At 42.9% G+C, this 25,299-nt stretch overlaps 1 protein-coding gene across 1 annotated transcript; it reads left to right on the top strand.

Moving 5' to 3' along the window:
• Positions 1 to 24,682, top strand: myl9b (myosin, light chain 9b, regulatory). The gene is made up of 4 exons (XM_014132091.2): positions 1 to 294; positions 9,464 to 9,665; positions 11,944 to 12,105; positions 23,566 to 24,682. Exons 2-4 carry the CDS (start codon positions 9,482 to 9,484, stop codon positions 23,739 to 23,741), a joined length of 522 nt encoding a protein of 173 aa, XP_013987566.1. The 5' UTR covers positions 1 to 294; positions 9,464 to 9,481; the 3' UTR covers positions 23,742 to 24,682.
• The last annotated feature ends 617 nt before the right edge of the window (positions 24,683 to 25,299 follow it).

The following is a 25,299-nucleotide window of genomic DNA, read 5'->3' as shown; positions in this document are numbered from 1 at the left end:
TTATCAGAGTTCCTGTCATTTCGGCCCCATTCCCAAACATCCCCTGCTCCGCTATGGCAGTGGGGAGCAGCAGGCCTGCACATTCTTTTCCCTTGTATGGGTAAACGCCTGAGCTGTTTGAGACAGCCGGGACAGACGATTGGCCAGGGGAGGAGTGGGAGTGGCCGGTTAGAAGACTGATGCTTTAAACAAACTTTTCAGCAGAGCTGCCTGCTTCCCTTTCAACTTAACAGTGAGACCCAGACAAAGGGCTAAGAGGACTCCAGAAACAAATACTATTCCCTTGAAGCCAAGGTAAGATACATTTTTTCTTCCATTTTGCCTTCTGTTTTAACGTTGTTTAGTTGAGAGGGATTTATGTTGGGATTAGATTTGTGGCACTTAAACACATTAGTCAGAGTTGTATGGGAAACTGTCAACAGTGGTAAGAGCTGGGTTAAAAGGTGGGGACGGGATAGGGTTTCTGAGTAATCCTTGTATGCCAAAAGTAACCGGTCATAGGTTTAGGGTCATCTGGAGTAGCGTCTCATCACACTGGTGCTCTGTAGTCCCCACAACTTGTGGAAGGAAGGATTTACTAATGTACTCCCATCACACCAGATTAGACAGTGGAATTTCACCACTCTGTGACCCACAAACTCAGTCTCACTTCTCATCTAAAGCCTGTCATGTTTAGCTGTTTTCAGACAAGAGGTTGGTTAGGTTTGTTGGACTGTGTTGCGTTGTGAAACGACCCCAGTGCTGACGCCTCGGTAGTAGTAGTGACCTGTGGTGAGAGGTTAGGTGGTCAGGTCAACACAGTGATTGACTGTCTGGTGACTAACAGTCAGTGAGTGAGTGTATGTGTCTGCAACACAGAGGGGAGGGATACATAGAGTGCATTGGGCAAGGATGAGGTACACTAATGAACAGTTATCAGAGAAGAGCACAACACACAAACCAATGATTGAGTTGACCCTGAAACGTTTTCAAGACCTCATCGGTGAGTCAGACAGTCGAGAGTGCTGAGGAATTCAATAGGTTTCAGAAGCAGTGAGGTCATTTGGGCGTAGAAATCCACTTGAATGTTACACACAAAGGTTGGCAAACACAGGTTTCCAAGGTGGCTTCAGACTGAAGAGATTTAGTTAGTTGGGATTAGATGAGGGGGTTTGGACTAGACTAATTAACTAGTTTTATTAGTTGTGCTTGCCATCACTACAAGGGGATAGGGATCTAGTTTTCCCTTGCCCTCTGGAGTCACAAGAATGTGAAAGAATAACCGGAACATTCCAAAACAACTATGAATGTTTACAGGAAGTCAGTTAACTCGACCCTGAACGTCACTACTTCTAACAATCTCATTTTTGAACAGCCCCCTTTGTCATAGTGGTGAGTTATAAAGCTCTGGAAAAGAGGACTGTGAGAACTTCTGAGAAGAAACATTTGCCCCCTGGCCCAAAATCCTAATCATCTTCGAAGTCCTTCATCCTCTGAAAAGGAGCTGGACAATGTTTTGTTTTGGGCTTCCTCACGTAGCAACAGGGAGAATTAGCAAACTGTGAAACACTCCCTCAGATCTCTGTTACCTCCGATAGCAAGCAGAGAGACCGAAACAGAGTAAAGTAAACAAACCTAATTGAAAGGAACAAGCCACTGCTTGAAGTGCAATGCTGTGTGATTTTCATCTTTGTTAGTAAGGGCATAAGGTGCAGGTTTTACACACAGGCCTGTTTACTTCTACTGGGTCATATACAGTTGGCAGGCTGATAGCGGTAAGGATGCTTTGCATTGGAGATCTTGACTAGGTTGAAATGTGGTTACATATTACAGAGTCAAATTGAGAGCACTGTCTGTTATTGCAGGTTGATCCAATTGGGAAAATGACTGTCCCTTTGTACCAGAGAGAGACAGAGCGGGGGAAGAGTGAGCAATAAAGGACAGTGAAGATAGGCAAACGACGAGCGTTAGTTAACATAGCCTTCCTTGGAAGTCTGAGAATTGCCTCAAACCAACTTTGGAGAAATATTCTAACCACTGGTGGTTTATGAACTGGAAACAGTTACTTGTAACTAGAGGTTTCTGTAGAAACAAGTAATGCAATATGTGTACCTGTCCGCCTTCATATGTTTCAGTTGTCCAGTGTTGTTAACCTCTATGTCCAGAGCGGAGTTCACCGCAACATATAAAGGTGGACTGGTAGACATATTGCATTACTTGTTTCTGTAAAACCCTCAAGTTACAAGTAACACTTAACAACAAGTAGGGGTGAAACGGTAGATTTTTGTTTAATACCTGAATTTGGACGATAACGCTCATTTTAGTTTAAGTTTTATAATTTTCTGCAGTTTTTTTGCCTGAACACAATCATTATTTAGTGTTCTACCATTCTACAACCTGCTATCACATGCACACACGTTCCAATCTATCCTCAAATAAGGCTTGCTAAATGACAGTATTTACAGTGCATTCGGAAAGTATTCAGACCCCTTGACCTTTTCCACTTTGTTACATTACAGCCTTATTCTAAAATAGATTAAATCCCTCAATCTACACACAGTACCCTATAATGACAAACCCAAAACAGGTTTTCATAAATTTGCACAACATTTTTTACAAATATAAACAGAAATTTTACATTTAAATAAGTATTCAGACTCTTTACTCAATACTTTGTTGAAGCACCTTTGGCAGCGATTACAGCATTGACTCTTCTTGGGTATGATGTTACAAGCTTGGCACACCTGTATTTGGGGAGTTATTCCCATTTCTTCTCTGCAGATCCTCTCTCAAGCACTGTCAGGTTGGATGGGAGCATTACTGCAGGTCTCTCCAGAGATGTTCCATCGGGTTCAAGTCCGGGCTCTGGCTGGGCCACTCAAGAACATCCAGAGATTTGTCCCGAAGCCACTCCTGCGTTGTCTTGGCTTTGTGCTTAGGGTCATTGTTCTGTTACAAGGTGAATCTTCACCCCATTCTGAGGTTCTGAGTGCTCTGGAGCAAGTTTTCAGCAAGGATCTCTCTGTACTGCTACATTCATCTTTCCCTCCATCCTAACTAGTCCCCCAGTCCCTGCCACTGAAAAACATCCCCACATCGTGATGCTGCCACCACCATGCTTCACCGTAGGGATGGTGCCAGATTTCCTCCAGAACATGAGGTTTGGCATTCAGGCCAAAGAATCTTGTTTCTCATGGTCTGAGTCCTTTCGGTACCCTTTGGCAAACTCCAAGTGGGCTGTCATGTGCCTTTTACTGAGGAGTGGCTTCTGTCTGGCCACTCTACCATAAAGGCCTGATTGGTGGAGTGCTACAAAGATGGTTGTCCTTCTGGAAGGTTCTCCCATCTCCACATAGGAACTCTGGAGCTCTGTCAGTGACCATCAGGTTCTTGGTCACCTCCCTGCCCAAGTCCCTTCTCCCCCCTTTTGCTCAGTTTGGCCAGCTCTAGGAAGAGTCTTGGTGGTTCCAAACTTCTTCCATTTAAGAATGATGGCGGCCTCTGTGGACCTTCAATGCTGCAGAACCTTTTCACTAAACTTCCCCAGATCTGTGCCTCGACGCAGTCCTGTCTTGGAGCTCTAAGGACAATTCCTTCGACCACATGGCTTGGTTTTTGCTGACATACAATGTCGACTGTACGACCTTATATAGACAGGTGTGTGCCTTTCCAAATCATGTCCAATCAATTGAATTTACCACAGGTGGACTTCAATCAAGTAGAAACATCTAAAGGATGATCAATGGAAAATTGAGCTCAATTTCGAGTCTCATAGCAAAGGGTCTGAATAATTATGTAAATAAGGTATCTGTTTTTTTGCAACAATTTCTAAAAACCTGTTTTCGCTTTGTCATTATGGGGTATTGTGTGTAGATTGGATTTAAAAAAACCCCCATCAATTTAGAATACGGCTGTAACATAACAAAATGTGGAAAAAGGGAAGGGGTCTGAATACTTTCCAAATCAACTGTATATCTCCTGTACTGAATGCCAGTAGAGAGAGAAACAATAGATACTCCATCAGTCACTGACTCAAATCCAACATATTTCTCTAATTACCTGTTCCTTCCTGCATGACATTGGCTCTCTCACAGTCAGTATTCTGATGTGCCACCACCCAGCTGCACTATCACCTCCTGTACACACTTCCTCAATAATGCACACTGAGCCGTGTGAGTGACAGGTCTAAATTTGGCCCGTTCTCAAGGAAAGCAGGTGGCTGTCTTTTGTCATCTTGACACTGTTCACTGCAGGTGACACTTTAGGGGTAGCACCACCGGTGTCTTCACTGCATTGAGAGAGAAAGTATTAGTTGGAGGTTGATGGCATGATCTTTCTCACAAATGCAGAGAAACTGAAAATGGTAGGGATGCACGATATCAGTGAACATATCGGAATCGGACGATATTAGCTAAAAATGCCAACGCCGGTATCGGCCTGATGTATAGTTTAACCTCTATGGGCTAGGTGGGACGCTAGCGTGCCACCCGTGGTGCACTCCATCAACAGCAGGTGCATTTCAAGAGCGGCAAATTTGAATCCAAATAAATGTCAAAATTCAAATTTTTCAAACATACAACTATTTTACACCCTTTGAAAGATAAACATCTCCTTAATCTAACCACGTTTTACGATTTCAAAAAGGTTTTACGGCAAAAGCATAAATTTAGAGTATGTTAGGACAGTACATTTACAAGAGTTGTGTGTAATGTTTTGTCAAGTCAAAGACAGGGTCACCAAAACCATAAAACCAGCTAAAATGATGCACTAACCTTTTACAATCTCCATCAGATGACACTCCTAGGACATTATGTTAGACAATGCATGCATTTTTAGTTCTATCAAGTTCATATTTATATCCAAAAACAGCGTTTTACTATGGCATTGATGTTGAGGAAATCGTTTCCCTCCAATAACCGGCAGTCAAGTCAGCGTCACAAATTAAATAATTAAAATTAGAAAACATTGGTAAAATATTATATTGTCATTTAAAGAATTATAGATTTACATCTCTTGAACGCAATCAACTTGCCAGATTTAAAAATAACCTTACTGGGAAATCACACTTTGCAATAATCTGAGCACTGCGCCCAGAAAAATACGGCGTTGCGATACAGACTAGACGTCATGTTGGGGAGATCTAAAATCGAAAATACTATGTAAATAATCCATTACCTTTGATTCTCTTCATCAGATGTCACTTCCAGGTATCACAGGTCCATAACGAATGTAGTTTTGTTCAAAAAAGCTCATCATTTATGTCCAAAAATCTCCGTCTTGTTAGCACATGATCTAAGCCAGCCGGACTTCTCGTCATGAACGAGGGGAAAAAATATATTTACGTTCGTTCAAACATGTCAAACGTTGTATAGCATAAATCATTAGGGCCTTTTTAACCAGAACATGAATAATATTCAAGGTGGACGAATGCATACTCTTTTATAACGTATTGGAACGAGGGTACCCAACATGAACTCGCGCGCCAGGTGTCTAATGGGCCATCATCGTTCCATGGCTCTTGTTCGGTCAGATCTCCCTCCAGAAGACTCAAAACACTTTGTAAAGGCTGGTGACATCTAGTGGAAGCAATAGGAAGTGCCAAAATATTCCTCAGCCCCTGTGTTTTTCAATGGGATAGGTTTAAAGGTAATACAACACATCAGGTATCCACTTCCTGTCAGAAAATGTCTCAGGGTTTTGCCTGCCAAATGAGTTCTGTTATACTCACAGACACCATTCAAACAGTTTTAGAAACTTTAGAGTGTTTTCTATCCATATATAATAAGTATATGCATATTCTAGTTACTGGGTAGGATTAGTAACCAGATTAAATCGGGTACATTTTTTTATCCAGACGTGCAAATGCTGCCCCCTAGCCCTAACAGGTTAACGCCAATGTTAAAAACTGATGTCAAAGCTACCGTGCATACCAATATAACGTAGGTCCATGGCATAATGATGCAACGTAAAATTTTGCACAACACGTGCAACACAGCATTCCTAACCTAGCCCACAATGTCTGCTTTGTGGATTGAGCAGTCGACAAGTCGAGCCATCATTTGAAAAAGTAAGAACATTTCAGCGAGACAACTCGAAAGCCAAGAAACAGATCACCAACCATTTCGAATCCCACCATACCTTCTCCACTTTGAAATCTGTTTTCCAAGCTGGTCACGGGTGCACCTCAGCCACGCTCAAGGTCCTAAACGATATCATAACTGCCATCGATAAAATACCGTACTGTGCAGCCGTCTTCATCAACCTGGCCAAGGCTTTCGACTCTGCCAATCAAGTCTTATCGGCAGACTCAATAGCCTTGGTTTCCCAAATGACTGTCTCGCTGAATCACTGAAGCTGGAGACTTATATCTCCCTCTCTAACTTTAAGCATCAGCTGTCAGAGCATGGAATTCATTGCCGTTGATTGCCCTTGACAATCAACCTTTATCTCGTTGGTGCTGTTGGCTTTCGCCGACTGGTCGAGCACCGGTACACACTACCAAGTGCGCTACTTTTCAGATGTTGCCCTACCAGAGTTGCACAGTAATATCATCACTGCTATTAGCTTCATGACATGCATACTATGGAACACCGTTTGGGTCTTTGCATGTCAAAAAAGATACAGTAGCACTGTCAAAGCTGTACAAAAAAGTCTGCAAACACCGGCCACGAACGATGTGTTTACAATACTGCATTGGTAATAAAGCATAATTTGTTCAACCACAACTTCTGGGGTAGCTAGCTTTAGCTTGGTATCTAGCTAGCACCAATACAACCAGCCTGAAAACAATGACCAGTAGAAACTGCAGTCATTTTCATTCTTAGCAATGATTTCAGAATCCTTGTGAGTAAGTATTCGCTAGGTTGACCGGACCGGGTTATGTATTGTGAAGCTAGCCACATTAAGGATTAGGCACAATTGTGGAATTTGCAGTTTGCCTTCAAAATAAAAGTATGTCATTGGCAGTGATGCAAATGAATACAAATAGTAGAATTGTGCCATACTTTATTTTGAAGGATAACCGCAAAGTCCACTATTGTGGCTAAACCTTATTGTGGCTAGCTTCACATAGATGGGTCCGACAACCATTAATCAAGTAAGAACTGTCTTATAAATTAGGGTTATTTTAGATGACACCTAGCTAACTATAGCTACTGAAACAGATTGGCATTTTGTTATGTTTTTGGGGAAGAACATTGTTTGCATCCATGAGCTAGCTAGCTTTTTTTAGTGCTATTTGACGTGTATCTTTTTTGACACAAAGACCCATACGTCGTTCCATAGAAATCCTGGTTGAGAATGAAACGACTGAAACAACGAAATAGCACAGCAAGTAAGTGAAAGAAATAGATTTTGATTATGTTTTACTGGTAATGGGGACATACGTAAATGCCAACCAAATAACTTTTTGGTCAGTGTGTGTGTAACCTTTATTTAACTAGGCAAGTCAGTTAACAAATTGTTATTTACAATGACCGCCCGGACGACCCTGGGCCAATTGTGCGCCGCCCTATGGGACTCTCAATCACGGCCGGATGTGATACAGCCTCGATTCAAATCAGGGACTGTAGTGACGCCTTTTGCACTGAGATGCAGTGCCTTAGACCGCTGCGTCCATGTGTGTGAACTATTTAACTGTACTAGAATGCATAAAAGGCCGCTAAAATTATAAATATCGGGTATCGGTTTCGGTTTCTTTGGATATCGTTATTGGCCAAAAATGCCATATCGGTGCATCACTAGAAAACGGAATAACTGAGAATGAGTAATAATAATTTAAAGTCCGTATCCTTACCTATACAATTGATGTAAAATGTTAACTAATCAGTGGGGGCTCCACAGATGAGGAAGGGGAGGACCATGATCATTTTTAGATAAAACTATTTTAAATATATTCACGTCACCAAATAATTTATTAACACACACTGTTTTGCAATGAAGGTCTACAGCAGCCTCAACAGCACTCTGTAGGGTAGCACCATGGTGTAGCCGGACAGCTAGTTTCCATCCTCCTCTGGGTACATTGACTTCAATGCAAAACCAAGGAGGCTTGTGGTTCTCACCCCTTTCCATATACTTACACAGTAATTATGATAAGCTTCCGGAGGACGTCCTCCGGAGCCTATCAGAGCTCTTGCAGCATGAACTGACATGTCCACCCATTCAAAGGATCAGAGAATGAATCTAGTACTGAAAGCATAAGCTACAGCTAGCTAGCACTGCAGTGCATAAAATGTGGTGAGTAGTTGACTCAAAGAGAAAGACAATAGTTGAACAGTTTTGAACAAATACATTTCTTAAAAAATTGAGAAGCGCGAGAGAGCGAGAGCTATATTTCTCACTTTCACTTACTTAGCTACCAAATGCAGCTAGCTAGTTTAGCCTCCTCAAACACCCGGCTCAAACAGAAAGGGACGCTATGTTAACTAGCTGGCTATCCAACACTGGAACTTTTCAGAGTCAAGGTAAGCTTTTGGTTTTATTAATTTATTGCCACCGGCGCAACTGCTTTCTGACTGTACACTGTACTCCATGATTGTAGCGGGTTTACTAACGTGTTAGTTGTAGTAGCTCTGTTGTTGACTTGACGTAAGCTAATATGGTGACAACGATGTAGGCTGTGTGTAACGGTTTGCGTTTATGATATGAAGGTTTGGCTTGGAAAGGTTTTTTCGCATGGTCACAGACAGCTGATGTTGTGCACTGAAGTCCACAAGCAAAGGGAAGAGGTGAGAGGAAGAGAGCGCGTAGAGGCGAGAAGGAATTATATAACGATTTGGCTGCTTTGAAAGTGAACTGTGTTTGCGTGTGATCAGGGGTGTATTAATTCCGTCGATTCTGTTGAAAAACGTTTCTTAAACGGAAGCAAACGAAACGGAGATAAACATACCTGAATTTGTCCAATAGAAACTCTCATTTGCAACTGCTGGACTAATGATTACACCCTAGGTCAGCTAGATGCAGGCAAGATTGTGCAAGGCGGTATTGAATGTGTCAAAGTCTGTCACCTTGATTACTCAAATTTCTCTAGACCTGTGCACCTATGTTGTAAACTTTCATTCATAGGCTAGGTTGTAGCAACCTCATGATGGTTATAGGGAGAATGAGTGTCATGTAGTAAGTAGCCTAAACCTATTAATTTTGCATTGAGCCGGGTGAATGGAATATGAATGACAGTCATCCAATATGCTGTAATAGAAATAAGGCCATGCTTCTAAAAAAAATAATCGCCCTCCATCATCTTAAACGGCACTGACCGCCACTATAACTCATGTATGATCATTTAAAATGCACATCGTAATGACACCGACTGATTTAGTCTTGTAAAGCATCACTGTCTACCTTTTCACTTTATATACTCTTGTTGAGCACCAAGTTTTAACCAATAGCATTTTTCTCTATTTTTTGGGATATTCCCCTTCGACAATATGCAAGTCTATCTTTCATCTAACTAACTATCCATGTCCTATTCTGCAACCCTTAGGCCAATCCAACTGCCACCATGTCGAGCAAACGTGCAAAGGGGAAGACCACCAAGAAGCGCCCCCAGAGGGCCACGTCCAATGTGTTCGCCATGTTTGACCAGTCTCAGATCCAGGAGTTCAAGGAGGCCTTCAACATGATCGACCAGAACCGAGACGGCTTCATCGACAAGGAGGATCTGCACGATATGCTGGCCTCACTGGGTAAGACACGGGCCAAAAGGGAACCCATTGGAAACTGTTGTTAGAGGGTTGACTATATTCTAAACTCAGCAAAAAAAGAAACGTCCCTTTTTCAGGACCCTGTCTTTCAAAGAATTCATAAAAATCAAAATAACTTCACAGATCTTCATTGTAAAGGGTTTAAACACTGTTTCCCATGCTTGTTCAATGAACCATAAACAATTAATGAACATGCACCTATGGAACGGTCGTTAAGACACTAACAGCTTACAGACGGTAGACAATTAAGGTCACCGTTATGAAAACTTAGGACACTGAAGAGGCCTTTCTACTGACTCTGAAAAACACCAAAAGAAAGATGCCCAGGGTCACTGCTCATCTGCGTGAACGTGCCTTAGGCATGCTGCAAGGAGGCATGCAGATGTGGCCAGGGCAATAAATTGCAATGTCCATACTGTGAGACGCCTAAGACAGCGCTACAGGGAGACAGGACGGACAGCTGATCGTCCTTGCAGTGGCAGACCACGTGTAACAACACCTGCACAGGATCGGTACATCCGAACATCACCCCTGCGGGACAGGTACAGGATGGCAACAACAACTGCCCGAGTTACACCAGGAATGCACAATCCCTCCATCAGTGCTCAGACTGGCTGCAATAGGCTGAGAGAGGCTGGGCAGAGCTTGTAGGCCTGTTGTAAGGCAGGTCCTCACCAGACATCACCGGCAACAATGGGCACAAACCCACCGTCGCTGGACCAGACTGGACTGGAAAAAAGTGCTCTTCACTGACGAGTAGCGGTTTTGTCTCACCAGTGGTGATGGTCGGATTTGCGTTTATCGTCAAAGGAATGAGCATTACGCCGAGGCCTGTACTCTGGAGCGGGATCGATTTGGAGGTGGCGGGTTCGTCATTGTCAGGGGCGGTGTGTCACAGCAGGCAATCTCAACGCTGTGCGTTACAGGGAAAACATCCTCCTCCCTCATGTGGTACCCTTCCTGCAGGCTCATCCTGACATGACCCTCCAGCAGGACAATGCCACCAGCCATACTGCTCGTTCTGTGCGTGATTTCCTGCAAGACAGGAATGTCAGTGTTCTGCCATGGCCAGCAAAGAGCCCGGATCTCAATCCCATTGAGCACGTCTGGGACTTGTTGGATTGGAGGGTGAGGGCTAGGGCCATTCCCCCCCAGAAATGTCCGGGAACTTGCAGGTGCCTTGGTGGAAGAGTGGGGTAACATCTCACAGCAAGAACTGGCAAATCTGGTGCAGTCCATGAGGAGATGCACTGCAGTACTTAATGCAGCTGGTGGCCACACCAGATACTGACTGTTACTTTTGATTTTGACCCCCTTTGTTCAGGGACACATTATTCAATTTCTGTTAGTCACATGTCTGTGGAACTTGTTCAGCTTATGTCTCAGTTGTTGAATCTTGTTATGTTCATACAAATATTTACAGGTTAAGTTTGCTGAAAATAAACACCGTTGACAGTGAGATTGTTTTTTTCCCCAGAGTTTATTTACAAGACCTAAACATTCAACTCATGAGTTGAATATCAAATTGAATTGGCCACACCCCACACAATGTAGAGTTTGGGTGACAGGAAGTAGAATTGAATTCAGTGAAATTCAAAGAAATTCCACTCAGTCATAGAACATGAGTTTCATTTAATCTATATTGGAACAAATTCATTTCCCAGCTAAATACTAGTATACTGTAAAATAGAGATAACAATAAGCAGGCAGATCAGTAATAACATTTAACCATAATCTACCAAAAAACAAAGCCTGACCTAGTTAATCAATGGCTACTGTTGAACAAAATTCAGATTTGACTACTTAAAGACATGCTCGGAGACAACTAAGTATTTTTTAAACCTCCCGCTTTGGGCTGGATGTGTCGATGTGTAGTTCATACATGAATATTCTATGAGCATAATTACTGTCTTACCTCATTTAGCCACGAAATCCCTAGTTTGAAAGCAACTGTTTTTCTGGAAACTGTGCTGTGCCATTTTCCCCCATGTACGGTTGGCCAGCCCCCTAGAAATTTGAGTTCAGCCCCTCGCCATATGAGTGACCACTAGCAAGAGGAACATCATGCACCCACAGCAGAGCGAGAGAGAGAGCAACGACGTGGTGCGCATATCTGCACAGTGTGAAATAGTATGCAATTGTCGGGAACCACTTTTGGCTAGTGAGGCTACTTTCAGAACTACCGGCTAAAAAGTATACAAAAGACCGTAGAATCTCTTAAATGTTGACCATGGTGTGTGCGTTTTGTTGTGTTCCTCAGGTAAGAACCCATCTGATGAGTACCTGGAGGGGATGATGGCTGAGGCGCCGGGGCCCATCAACTTCACCATGTTCCTCACTATGTTTGGAGAGCGCCTCAACGGCACCGACCCCGAGGACGTCATCCGCAACGCCTTCGCCTGCTTCGATGAGGAGGGCTCTGGTGAGACACACAAACACACACATGCAAGCACACTAACACTCTCCAATGTCAACCCCTAGCCTCCACCATAACAACAACGAACACTAAAAAGGAGAAACAGATGGGAAAATTATAGGAATTTAATGATACACAGATATGCATCAGTCCCCGGTTCATATGTTTAAAGTTGAACTATGCATTAAAATGCTCCACTTTTTCCTGGTTGCTAAAAATCTAATTTCAGTTTATGTAACAAATAAGCTAGTCTAGTGTAGAGAATCATTGTACCTAAACTGCTGTGAAATATATTTTCCATAACCAAAAATATTGTTTCAGCTGTTTGAAGCTGGTGTACAAAACCAAAACGTAAGAAGCAAAAACAAAACTTTAGAACCGGAAGCATAGAAATAGTGCACATAGAACAGATCTACGGCTTCTTAGACTTGCTTTCAAGTAGGATGACAGATCAATAACTGACATTTCTATGTGAATTACATACACATGCCTGTTAATTTATCATTGAATCATAGCCTACTTTGCCAAACGGGTGATTTAACAAGCGCATTCGCGAAAAAAGCACTGTCGTTGCACCAATGTGTACCTAACCATAAACATCAACGCCTTTCTTAAAATTAATACACAAGTATATATTTTTAATCCTGCATATTTAGTTAATATTGCCTGCTAACATGAATTTATTTTAACTAGGGAAATTGTGTCACTTCTCTTGCGTTCTGTGCAACAGAGTCAGGGTATATGCAGCAGTTTGGGCCGCCTGGCTCGTTGCAAACTGTGTGAAGACTATTTCTTCCTAACAAAGACAGCCAACTTCGCCAAATGGGGGATGATTTAACAAAAGCGCATTTGCGAAAAAAAGCACAATCGTTCCACGAATGTACCTAACCATAAACATCAATGCCTTTCTTAAAATCAATACATTTACATTACATTTCAGTCAATTAGCAGACGCTCTTATCCAGAGCGACTTACAGTAGTGAATGCATACATTTCATGCATTGGTTTTGTACTGGCCCCCGTGGGAATCGAACCCACAACCCTGGCATCGCAAACACCATGCTCTACCAACTGAGCCACAGGGAAGGCCTGTGGCTCAGTATTTTTTTTAAACCTGCATATTTAGTTAAAAGAAATCCAGGTTAGCAGGCAATATTAACCTAGGGAAATTGTGTCACTTCTCTTGCGCTCATTGCACGCAGAGTCAGGGTATATGCAACAGTTTGGGCCGCCTGGCTCGTTGCGAACTAATTTGCCGGATTTCTACATAATTATGACATAACATTGAAGGTTGTGCAATGTAACAGGAATATTTAGACTTATGGATGCCACCCGTTAGATAAAATATGGAAGGGTTCCGTATTTCACTGAAAGAGTAAACGTTTTGTTTTCGAAATGATAGTTTCCGGATTTGCCCATATTAATGACCTAAGGCTCATTTCTGTGTGTTATGTTATAATTAAGTCTATGATTTGATATTTGATAGAGCAGTCTGACTGAGCTGTGGTAGGGAGCAGCAGGCTCGTAAGCATTCATTCAAACAGCACTTTTGTGCGTTTGCCAGCAGCACTTCGCTGTGCTTCAAGCATTGAGCTGTTTAGGACTTCAAGCGTATCAACTCCTGAGATTAGGCTGGTGTAACCGATGTGAAATGGCTAGCTAGTTAGCGGGGTGTGCGCTAATAGCGTTTCAATCGGTGACGTCACTCGCTCTGAGACCTTGAAGTAGTTGTTCCCCTTGCTCTGCAAGGGCCGCGGCTTTTGTGGAGTGATGGGTAACGATGCTTTGAGGGTGGCTGTTGTCGATGTGTTCCTGGTTCGAGCCCAGGTAGGGGCGAGGAGAGGGACGGAAGCTATACTGTTACACTGCCAATACTAAAGTGCCTATAAGAACATCCAATAGTCAAAGGTATATGAAATACAAATGGTATAGAGAGAAAGTCCTATAATTCCTATAATAACTACAACCTAAAACTTCTTACCTGGGAATATTGAAGACTCATGTTAAAAGGAACCACCAGCTTTCATATGTTCTCATGTTCTGAGCAAGGAACTTAAACGTTAGCTTTTTTACATGGCACATATTGTACTTTTACTTTCTTCTTTAACACTGTTTTTGCATTATTTAAACCAAATGGAACATGTTCATTATTTATTTGAGACTAAATAGATTTTATTGATGTATTATACACTGCTCAAAAAAATAAAGGGAACACTTAAACAACACAATGTAACTCCAAGTCAATCACACTTCTGTGAAATCAAACTATCCACTTAGGAAGCAACATTGATTGACAATAAATTTCACATGCTGTTGTGCAAATGGAATAGACAACAGGTGGAAATTATAGGCAATTAGCAAGACACCCCCAATAAAGGAGTGGTTCTGCAGGTGGGGACCACAGACCACTTCTCAGTTCCTATGCTTCCTGGCTGATTTTTTGGTCACTTTTGAATGATGGCGGTGCTTTCCCTCTAGCGGTAGCATGACACGGAGTCTGCAACCCACACAAGTGGCTCAGGTAGTGCAGCTCATCCAGGATGGCACATCAATGCGAGCTATGGCAAGAAGGTTTGCTGTGTCTGTCAGCATAGTGTCCAGAGCATGGAGGCACTACCAGGAGACGTGGAGGAGGCCGTAGGAGGGCAACAACCCAGCAGTAGGACCGCTACCTCCGCCTTTGTGCAAGGAGGAGCAGAAGGCGCACTGCCAGAGCCCTGCAAAATGACCTCCGGCAGGCCACAAATGTGCATGTGTCTGCTCAATCGGTCAGAGACAGACTCCATGAGGGTGGTATGAGGGCCCGACATCCACAGGTGGGGGTTGTGCTTTACAGCCCAACACCGTGCAGGACGTTTGGCATTTGCCAGAGAACACCAAGATTGGCAAATTCGCCACTGGCGCCCTGTGCTCTTCACAGATGAAAGCAGGTTCACATTGAGCATGTGACAGAAGTGACAGAGTCTGGAGACGCCGTGGAGAACGTTCTGCTGCCTGCAACATCCTCCAGCATGACCGGTTTGACGGTGGGTCAGTCATGGTGTGGGGTGGCATTACTTTGGGGGGCCGCACAGCCTCCATGTGCTCGCCAGAGGTAGCCTGACTGCCATTAAGTACCGAGATGAGATCCTCAGACCCCTTGTGAGACCATATACTGGTGCGGTTGGCCCTGGGTTCCTCCTAATGCAAGACAATGCTAGACCTCATGTGGCTGGAGTGTGCCCGCCCGTTCCCCAGACCTGAATCCAATTGAGCACATCTGGGACATCATGTCTCGCTCCATCCACCAACGCCACGTTGCACCACAGACTGTCCAGGAGTTGGCGGATGCTTTAGTCCAGGTCTGGGAGGAGATCCCTCAGGAGACCATCCGCCACCTCATCAGGAGCATGCCCAGGCGTTGTAGGGAGGTCATACAGGCACGTGGAGGCTACACACACTACTGAGCCTCATTTTGACTTGTTTTAAGGACATTACATCAAAGTTGGATCAGCCTGTAGTGTGGTTTTCCACTTTAATTTTGAGTGTGACTTGTGATTTTGTTGTCAGCACATTCAACTATGTAAAGAAAAAAGTATTTAATAAGATTCTATTCAGATCTAGGATGTGTTGTTTAAGTGTTCCCTTTATTTTTTTGAACAGTATATTAAGTTAAAATAAGCGTTCATTCAGTATTGTTGTAATTGTCATTACTGCACCTGTGCATAGCCCATCTATAATTTAGCCCAAACAACTACCACTTCCCCTACTCTATTTATTTATTTTGCTCCTTTGCACCCCATTATTTCTATTTCTACTTTGCACTTTCTTCCACTGCAAATCTACCATTCCAGTGTTTTACTTGCTATATTGTATTTACTTCGCCACCATGGCCTTTTTTGCCTTTACCTCCCTTATCTCACCTCATTTGCTCACTTTGTATATAGACTTATTTTTCGACTATATATTGACTGTAGGTTTGTTTTACTCCATGTGTAACTCTGTTGTATGTGTCAAACTGCTTTGCTTTATCTTGGCCAGGTCGCAATTGTAAATGAGAAAATGTTCTCAACTTGTCTACCTGGTTAAATAAAGGTGAAATAAATAAAAAATTACAAATAAATACATTTATAAAAATAGTATTTTTTTAATTGTATTTATTTAAAATCGGCATCGGCTTTTTTTGGTCCTCGAATAAATCGGTATAGGCGTTGAAAAATCATAAACGGTCGACCTCTACCACATACACTTGACACATGACCAAATCAGTTACATTCATCACGCTGCATGGATTTGGGCACGAAGGCTCTCACAGGGAATCTCATATAACCCAAATACACGTGAGAAGGGAGACAATAGAATGGATGGAGTGGGCTTCCATCTACCATGTGGGTCAGTCATTGTGCACCAACCACTTGATCCAATTCTTCACGTATATCCTTTGCATTTGCATCTAGCACCACCCCAGAGATGACAACATTGATAGCCGCCCTGAAGACAACAGATTCCAATCCGTCATCTTCAAATCATGTTTTATTGGTCACATACACATATTTAGCAGATGTTATTGCGGGTGTAGCGAAATGCTTGTGTTCCTAGCTCCAACAGTGCAGTAGTATCTAACAATTCACAACAATACACACAGTAAAATAATAGAAATATATAAATATTAGGACGAGCGATGGTGTGGCAATGAGTAAAATACAGTAGAATAGAATGAAATGAGTAGAGCAGTATGTAAACATTATTAAAGTGACCAGTGATTCCATGTCTATGTATACAGGGCAGCAGCCTCTAAGGTGCAGGGTTGAGTAACCGGGTGGTAGCCGACTAGTGATGGCTATTGAACAGGCTGATGGCCTTGAGATAGAAGCTGTTTTTCAGTCTCTCAGTCCCAGCTTTGATGCACCTGAACTGACCTCGCCTTCTGGATGGTAGCGGGGTTTGTGAGGGGCCAAGCCAAATTTCTTCAGCCTCCTGAGGTTGAAGAGGCACTGTTGCGCCTTCTTCACCACACTGTCTGTGTGGGTGGACCATTTCAGATTGTCACTGATGTGTATGCCGAGGAACTTGAAGCTTTTCACCTTCTCCACTGCGGTCCCGTCGATGTGGATAGGGGTGTGCTCCCTCTTATTTCCTGAAGTCCACGATCAGCTCCTTCAGTTTGTTGAGGGAGAGGTTATTTTCCTGGCACCACTCCGCCAGGGCCCTCACCTCCTCCCTGTAGGCTGTCTCGTCATTGTTGGTAATCAGGCCTACTACTGTTGTGTCGTTTGCAAACATGATGATAGGGTTGGAGGCGTGCGTGGCCATGCAGTCATGGGTGAACAGGGAGGACAGGAGGGGGCTAAGCATGCACCCTTGTGGGGCACCTGTGTTGACGATCAGCAAAGTGGAGGTGTTGTTTCCTACCTTCACCACCTGGGAGCGACCCGTCAGGAAGTCCAGGACCCAGTTGCACAGGGCGGGGTTCAGACCCAGGGCCCCTGAGCTTAATAACGAGCTTGGAGGGTACTATGGTGTTGAAGGCTGAGCTATAGTCAATGACCAGCATTCATACATAAGGTATTCCTCTTGTTCAGATGGGATAGGGCAGGGTGCAGTACGATGGTGATTGCATCATCTGTGGATCTATTGGGGCGGTATGCAAATTGAAGTGGGTCTAGGGTGTCAGGTAAGGTAGAGGTGATATGATCCTTGACTCATCTCTCAAAACACTTCAAGATGACAGAAGTCAGTGCTACGGGGTGATAGTAATTTAGTTCAGTTACCTTTGCTTTCTTGGTTACAGGCACAATGGTGGACATCTTGAAGCAAGTGGGGACAGCAGACTGGGATAGGGAAAGATTGAATATGTCCGTAAATATTCCAGCCAGCTGGTCTGCATGCTCTGAGGACGCTGCTAGGGATTCTGTCTGGGCCGGCAACCTTGCGAGGGTTAACATGCTTAAATGTCTTGGGAGCGGGCCGCGTCGGTGGCACTGTGTTATTCACAAAACGGGCGAAGGTGCTTAGCTTGTCCGGGAGCAAGACGTCGGTGTCTGTTACATGGTTGGCGTTCCCTTTGTAATCCGTGATTGTCTGTAGACCCTGCCACATGTCTCGCGTCTGAGCCGTTGAATTGTGACTCCACTTTGTCTCTGTACTGAAGTTTTGCCTGTTTGATTGCCTTACAGATGGAATAACTACACTTTTTGGATTCAACCATATTCCCAGTCACCTTGCCATGGTTATCAACATCGAAAAACCATTATTCCAACCCCCCAAAAATTATATTCAGAACTAGGTTTGGATTTACTATTTTTTAAAACCACTTTACTTCTCTTATTTCCTTTTGTGTTCGCCACTGTAATCCAATTCTTCTCACTGTCATCTCTACGTCATCCGATTCAAACAGAACATCCGCTTCTGCCATTTTCCCCTAACGCCCCCTATTAAACGGTTTGGAGCGTGTATTGAAGCAATGGGCGAGTTTGCCTTAAACTTTAGCAGACAAAACCATACATCTTGGGGCGAATGGTCATATGTATTTTTTTTTAATGCAAACTAGGTCAAAAATAAGTGAAATTTGACAAATTATCCAATGGATTATGATAATCTGTTGGTAAAGAAGGGGAGGCACAAAAACATTAGTTTGCACCCCCTATTTGAATTTTCTTCATAGTAGGCCGACCAAGTGTAGGGTGGTCACTAGTTAAGCCACAAAGTCATAAACCCTGTCTATTTCTACATTTTCTCTTATTAAAATCAGATTTGAAACCCAACACTCACCTTTACCCTAATCTTGCCCACAATGCTAAATTTACCCTAACCCTAACCTTAAATTAAGACAAACGCTCGCTTTTGTTTTCATGAATATGTACGATATAGCCAATTGTGGCTGTTTTATCTAATGGAAACCCAAGTGTAGGCTACAGAGAAAAGCTGTTTGGCTCTCAGACGACTCGTGAATAGGAAGAACTTTGCAGCAGGTGTTTCTGATCAATAAACACTGCCATGCTGCAGGGAGGTAACATCTCTGTGCAACATCATGGGAAATTTAAACTCTGGCCATCATCTTTTAGCTCAAAGTGTGGGAGTTTAAGATACTAGCGTATCGGTCTGCAGGAGCCAAAAATGATTTGTTCACATATGTTTTTAACTAATATTGTTTCATTTCTAAAATAGCTTCCTCTCCATCAGTTCAGTAGCCCAGGGTTTCCCGAAGTCGGTCCTGAGACCCCCCTGGGTGAATGTCTTGGTTTTTGCCCTAGCACTACACAGCTGACTCAAATAATCAGAGCTTGATGATGAATTGGTTATTTGAGTCAGCTGTGTAGTGTTAGGGGGGACGCAACAGTTGATAGGAGTTTTCGAATCATTCCGATTTTATTTAGATTTTTAGGTTCACCATAAGAAATAGTTTTGGTAGTTTTGCTTTAAACAGTCAAGGTATTTGGTCATTTTTACATGAACAGGGTCATTTTGGAGAGCTGTACATTGTCACATTCATATTTTTTTAATGTTGAAACTATTTCAAAATGTCGAGATACGCAAGTCAATATTTCTAGATAGTATCTCGGCATTTCTAGATAGTAGAACATACACATATAGGTAGGATGTTTTTTCATTTGTAGCATTATGTGGCGATATCCATCTATCCAGCAAACGTGGGATCAGCAAACCTGTGGCGAGCTGGCATATTCCCCAACACTTTTGATTGTTTGATAAAAAAATATTGACGTAAGTGTTGAAAATAGGGACAAAGTACTGTTGTTTAGATTGATTTGCCAAGTCGTGCATAATTAATCTGTGCTTCAGTCTGATGAACTGTAGCCTACTGATAACAGCTGCAGTTAGCCTAGAGAAGCCTATGAGCTCTGATCCCCTCTGGCCAAGGAAAACAAGCATTTTTATAGCCTAAGCTATGTATTTATAGCCTAAAATAGGACAATTTATATATGTTAAGAGAATGTGAATGTGGTTTATATTCACACTTCGGGTGGCTAGGCTACCTAGACAATTGTGATGACATACTGTGAGTAACTTTTTAATTATAGATGCAAAGGCCTACACAACACAACCCTGCCTAAAGCAAACTCAGCTCTGTTAGTTCAATTGTCCAATTTTTTTAAACCGTATGACCTGATTAGAAAAAAATATGGTCCCATCATATCAGATTTATCACTATGTCGTACTGTAAGAATATTCTGAAGATAAATACACAACGCAGAGGACGAGAGGTCAATAGAGTACTAACGATAAATGGAAATAGTTTTTTCTGTATTATCAATGGGCCAGAGACATGGGAGGAATTTCAGTCTGGGACTCATAACAAGTTCTCATTGGCCCAAATTGTTTATACATTGAATCTGAAATAGGATACTTGTTATTTGACCATTGGCCCAGTTTATTGCAAGGAATTCTAATTGGTATACCACAGGCTAAGGCTGGGTTATAAAACTACATCCTGTCCCTTTGTTCTGTGTGGAGAATCACAGGAGAGAATCACTGAGGACAGGAGAGCATGAACATCTACCTCCCCGCATAATTTGTTCTCTTTGAATAAACCTATTTTCCTCCCTCTGATTTGCGTTGGGGTCTGTGTTATTGAAGAGTAACATCAACTGCTAATAACACCATCCAACTAGGGTGCAAAGTTTTAGCTGGTTAGGTTAGCCCAGTGGTTCTCAAACCTGAACTGTCTGAGGGTCCCCGAGGAGAGGTTTGAGAACCACTGGGTTAGCCTACCAGATTAGGAAATCTCTGGGCCACAGGGAAACACATCTCATCTTGAAATCTTGAAACGTATCTTGAAATTGACTTAAACTGAACCAAATTATAAACGCAACATGTAAGGTGTTGGTCCAATGTTTCATGAGCATGAAATAAAAGATCCCTGAAATGTTCCATACGCACACAAATATTTATTTCAAATGTTGTTTACATCCCCATTAGTGTGCATTTCTCCTTTGCCAAGACTATCCATCCACCTGACAGGTGTGGCATATCAAGAAGCTGATTAAACAGCATGATCATTATACAGGTACACCTTGTGCTGGGGACAATAAAAGGCCAGTCTAAAATGTGCAGTTTTGTCACAACACAATGCCACAGATGTCTCAAGTTTTGAAGGGGTGTGCAATTGGCCTGCTGACTTTAGGAATGTCCACCAGAGCTGTTATTCAGATAATTGAATGGTCATTTCTATATCATAAGCCGCCTCCAACGTTGTTTTAGAGAATTTGGCAGTACAACAGCAGACCACGTGTAACCACGCCAGCCAAGGATCTCCACATCCGGCTTCTTCACCTGCTGGATCGTCTGAGACCAGTCACCCGGACAGCTGATGAAACTGTGGGTTTGCACAACAGAATAATTTCTGCACAAACTGTCAGAAACTGTCTCATGAAAGCTCATCTGCGTCCTCATCGTCCTCACCAGGGTCTTGACCTGACTGCAGTTCAGCATTATAGCCGACTTCAGTGGGCAAATGCTCACCTTTGATGGCCACTGGCACGCTGGAGAAGTGTGCTCTTCACGGATGAATCCCGGTTTCAACTGTACCGGGGCAGATGGCAGACAGCATATATGCCGTCATGTGGGCGAGCAGTTTGCTTTTTCCAATGTTTTTAACACAGTCCCCATGGTGAGGTTATGGGTATGGGCAGGCATAAGCTACAGAGAACGAACAAAATTGCATTTTTATCGATGCCAATGTAAATGCACAGTTACCCTGTCGAGATCCTGAGGCCCATTGTTGTGCCATTCATCCGCCGCCATCGCCTCATGTTTCAGCATGATAATGCACTGCTCCATGTCGCAAGGATCTGTACACAAAAATGTCCCAGTTCTTCCATGGCCTGCATACTCAGACATTTCACCCATTGAGCATGTTTGAGATGCTCTGAATCGATGTGTATGACAGTTCCCGCCAATATCCAGCAACATTGCACAGAAGAGGAGTGGGACAACATCCCATAGACCAGATAGTCTTTTTCTGATCCACACCACTCTTTTTTTTTAAAGGTATCTGTGACCAATAGATGCATATCTGTATTCCCAGTCATGTGAAATCCATAGATTAGGGCAGTGTTTCCCAAACTCGGTCCTGGGGACCCCAAGGGGTGCACAATTTAGTTTTTTGCCCTACACACTTAGCACCTTGTTTTCTATCTAGAACCTAAAATAGTTATTCGGCTGTCCCCATAGGAGAACCCTTAAGAACCCATTTGATTCCAGGTAGAACCCTTTTGGGTTCCATGAACCAAAAAGGCTTCTCCTAAATGAAGAGACGAAGAACCCTTTTTGGAAACCTTTTTTCTAAGAGTGTGGCACTACACAGCTGATTCAAATAATCAACTCACCATCAAGCTTTGATTATTTGAATCAGCTGTGTAGTGCTAGGGCAAAAAAAGCTAAACGTGACCCCTTGGGGTCCCCAGGAACGAGTTTGGGAAACACTAGAGTAGGGCTGATTTGATTTCCTCATAAGAACTCTCGGTAAAATCTTTGAAATTGTTGCATGTTATATATTTTCAGTGTAGTATCTTAAAATTTGTAGATAGTATCGACATTGAAAAAAATGTATTGTCAGAATGGCCTTCCATACATACTTCCATTCACTGATCTGAGTAGGAGAAGCTCTAAGTAAATTCCAAAAGATCTACTATTCGCTTTTGAGACGGGGTAAAAATCATAAACTCATATTAATGGCTAAATGCCATGCAATTTTTTTTTAAATGGCGCCGGAGAAGACTGACGTTTTACCGATAGTTTTTTTGTTCATTTATTTCAGTTGTTTGTAACAATTTTTTAAAACTTATTTTGTACATAGTGTTGCCGCTACTGTCTCTAATGACCAAAAATAACTTCTGGACATCAGGACTGCGATTACTAATCACGGACTGGCAGAATCCTTTCTTTCCTTTAATGAGTCTGACGAGCTCGACGCTCGTAGGCGATCAAATAAACCCCCACTTCCTTCCATTCTGCTAGTGCACACACACACACACACACTTCTTAAACTGAGGGCTAATCAGTTGTGAGAAGTTATCCCATCAGCAGCGATATTCATTTAAAATGGAAAATGAATGTGTTCATGCAAAAAAATGTAGTGCATCGAATCAATTCCTTCTCCGAATCGTTTCAAAATAAAACGTATCGTATCCGAGCCCATGTATCTAGATGCGTATTGAACCGTTCATGAAAGGCGAGATGCACATCCCTAGAAAATTACAAACCCAATTAGTTGTCCAGATGTAGGTTGTGCAAAGTCATCATTGTAGCCTGGTCTAGATCTGTAGCTAGAGCTGATCAACCCTTCTTAGCACATACAGATCTGGACCACAGGACCAGAGATATAATGGGCTGTAGCCTGTATCTTGGAAAGAGAGTCCACGAGTCCCAGATCTGTTTGTGCTGTCTTACTCCATTGCTGGCATGACAATACTAGGAGTCCGCTAAGCATCGAGTGACACAGGCCCAATAACTCTCCCCTGTTTGCAGGAGTGATCCACGAGGACCACCTGCGGGAGCTGCTGACCACCATGGGTGACCGCTTCACCGACGAGGAGGTTGACGAGCTGTTTCGCGAGGCACCCATCGACAAGAAGGGCAACTTCAACTACGCCGAGTTCACTCGCATCCTCAAACACGGCGCCAAGGACAAGGACGACATGTAGAGACGGGCGACTGCCTCGCGCCACACACACATATAGTGCTTTCTAGCTGGGATGTACTCCTCTTCAGTGAGTTTTATTGTCAATGGTGATTATCCATTAAGGAGGAGTGTATCTCAGCTTAATGCATCTTGACAAGTCTATAGTGGCTTCGTCTCCATATGTCCTTTCTGTAATTCATATTTCATAAATCAGTGCAGATGAAGGAAAGGTGACAGCGTGATAGGAAGCCGTGTTAGACTTATAAGATGCACTGAACACCTTTGTGTGTGTGTGTGTGTGTACCGGCCAAGTTTACCTCTCCTTCCCTCACATCAGCACCAGCACTGCCTTTGTAAGAAACCGCACCTTCTATCCAGGAGCTGTGTTGGAAAACCACATTTTAAAAGGACTCCATTCTGTTCTATTCATGTAATGTTTTTGACAATCAAAGCAGGTTATAGTTTACCCTCACTGCTTAAAATGCTTATTATTCCACCTTTTGTTTTACCTGTTGCTAGTCGTATCCCCTTGTCAGCTGGTCAGGTCTATTCTAACTATGTCTGCATTGATGTATCAAAATCATTAAAGTTGGAATACTCAATATGAATGTTGCTGAAGGATCGGACATGTTAAAAAAAAAAAAAAAAAAAACCAAGGGGCAATGTTGTGGAGGAAGTCAGCCTTGGAATTGTGTTTTGCAGAGCAAAGTCTTACACGTTGCCCTTCCAAGGAGGAGGATGAAGAGCAGAAGGAAACGGTTGGGCTGGGTTGTTTGGGTTGAATTGTGGAAAAGTAGCATGCCTGTAAAGAACCAACGAAGGATCCTTGTTTCAAAAAAAGTAACGTGTTCTTTATTCCAAGATGAAGAGTTGTTTCAATGTCCTGCTGCATTCAGTGCAGCAGCTGTATACCTTTTATATTCTGTATTGGAGAAAATAAAAGACATTCCCATACCAAAAGTACCGATTTGATTTCCTCACATTTCAGTTGTGACAAGTGATAAAATGAAGTAGTCCACTATAATGAAACACAGGATCCCACTTGTGAAAGGTTTTAGTAAAAAGGACCAGATAGAGTAGGGGGGGATGCTAGATAGTGTTTCAAGAGCCACTGAGCCTTTAAGGTCAATAACAGCTCTAGATCTAAAAGGGCTGTGATACTTTCGTTGTAACGTATATGCTGGGAGTCAGAAAGCAGGTGCAAAAGGTGAGTTTAATAAGAATCACGAAGATAAACAAAAACAGGAGAAGTGTACGGAACGTGAACAAAACCAATACTGCCTGATGCCTGGGTGATAAATAAAGGGAGAGAATCTAGGTGATGAGGTCCAGGTGTGCGTAACGATTGCCAGGACCGGTAGTTAGTAGACCAGCGACGTTGAGGTGTTTCTGGGTGTTTCAGCAACGGGGCGGAGGTGAAACGCCCCTTCAATAGGCAGAAGGTCTCATCGGCTGCAGGACTCCACACCAACTTAAGGGGGCCACCCTTGAGGTGAGCTGCAGTTTTTAATGAAGCGGCTGTAGAAGTTGGCAAACCACCAAAAAACGCTGAATTCCCTTTATGGTGGTTGGGACTGGCC

The sequence above is a fragment of the Salmo salar genome, chromosome ssa12 (genome assembly GCF_905237065.1).
Source record: "Salmo salar chromosome ssa12, Ssal_v3.1, whole genome shotgun sequence".
Taxonomy (NCBI): Eukaryota; Metazoa; Chordata; class Actinopteri; order Salmoniformes; family Salmonidae; genus Salmo; species Salmo salar.
This window is presented reverse-complemented; position numbering and strand designations above follow the sequence as displayed.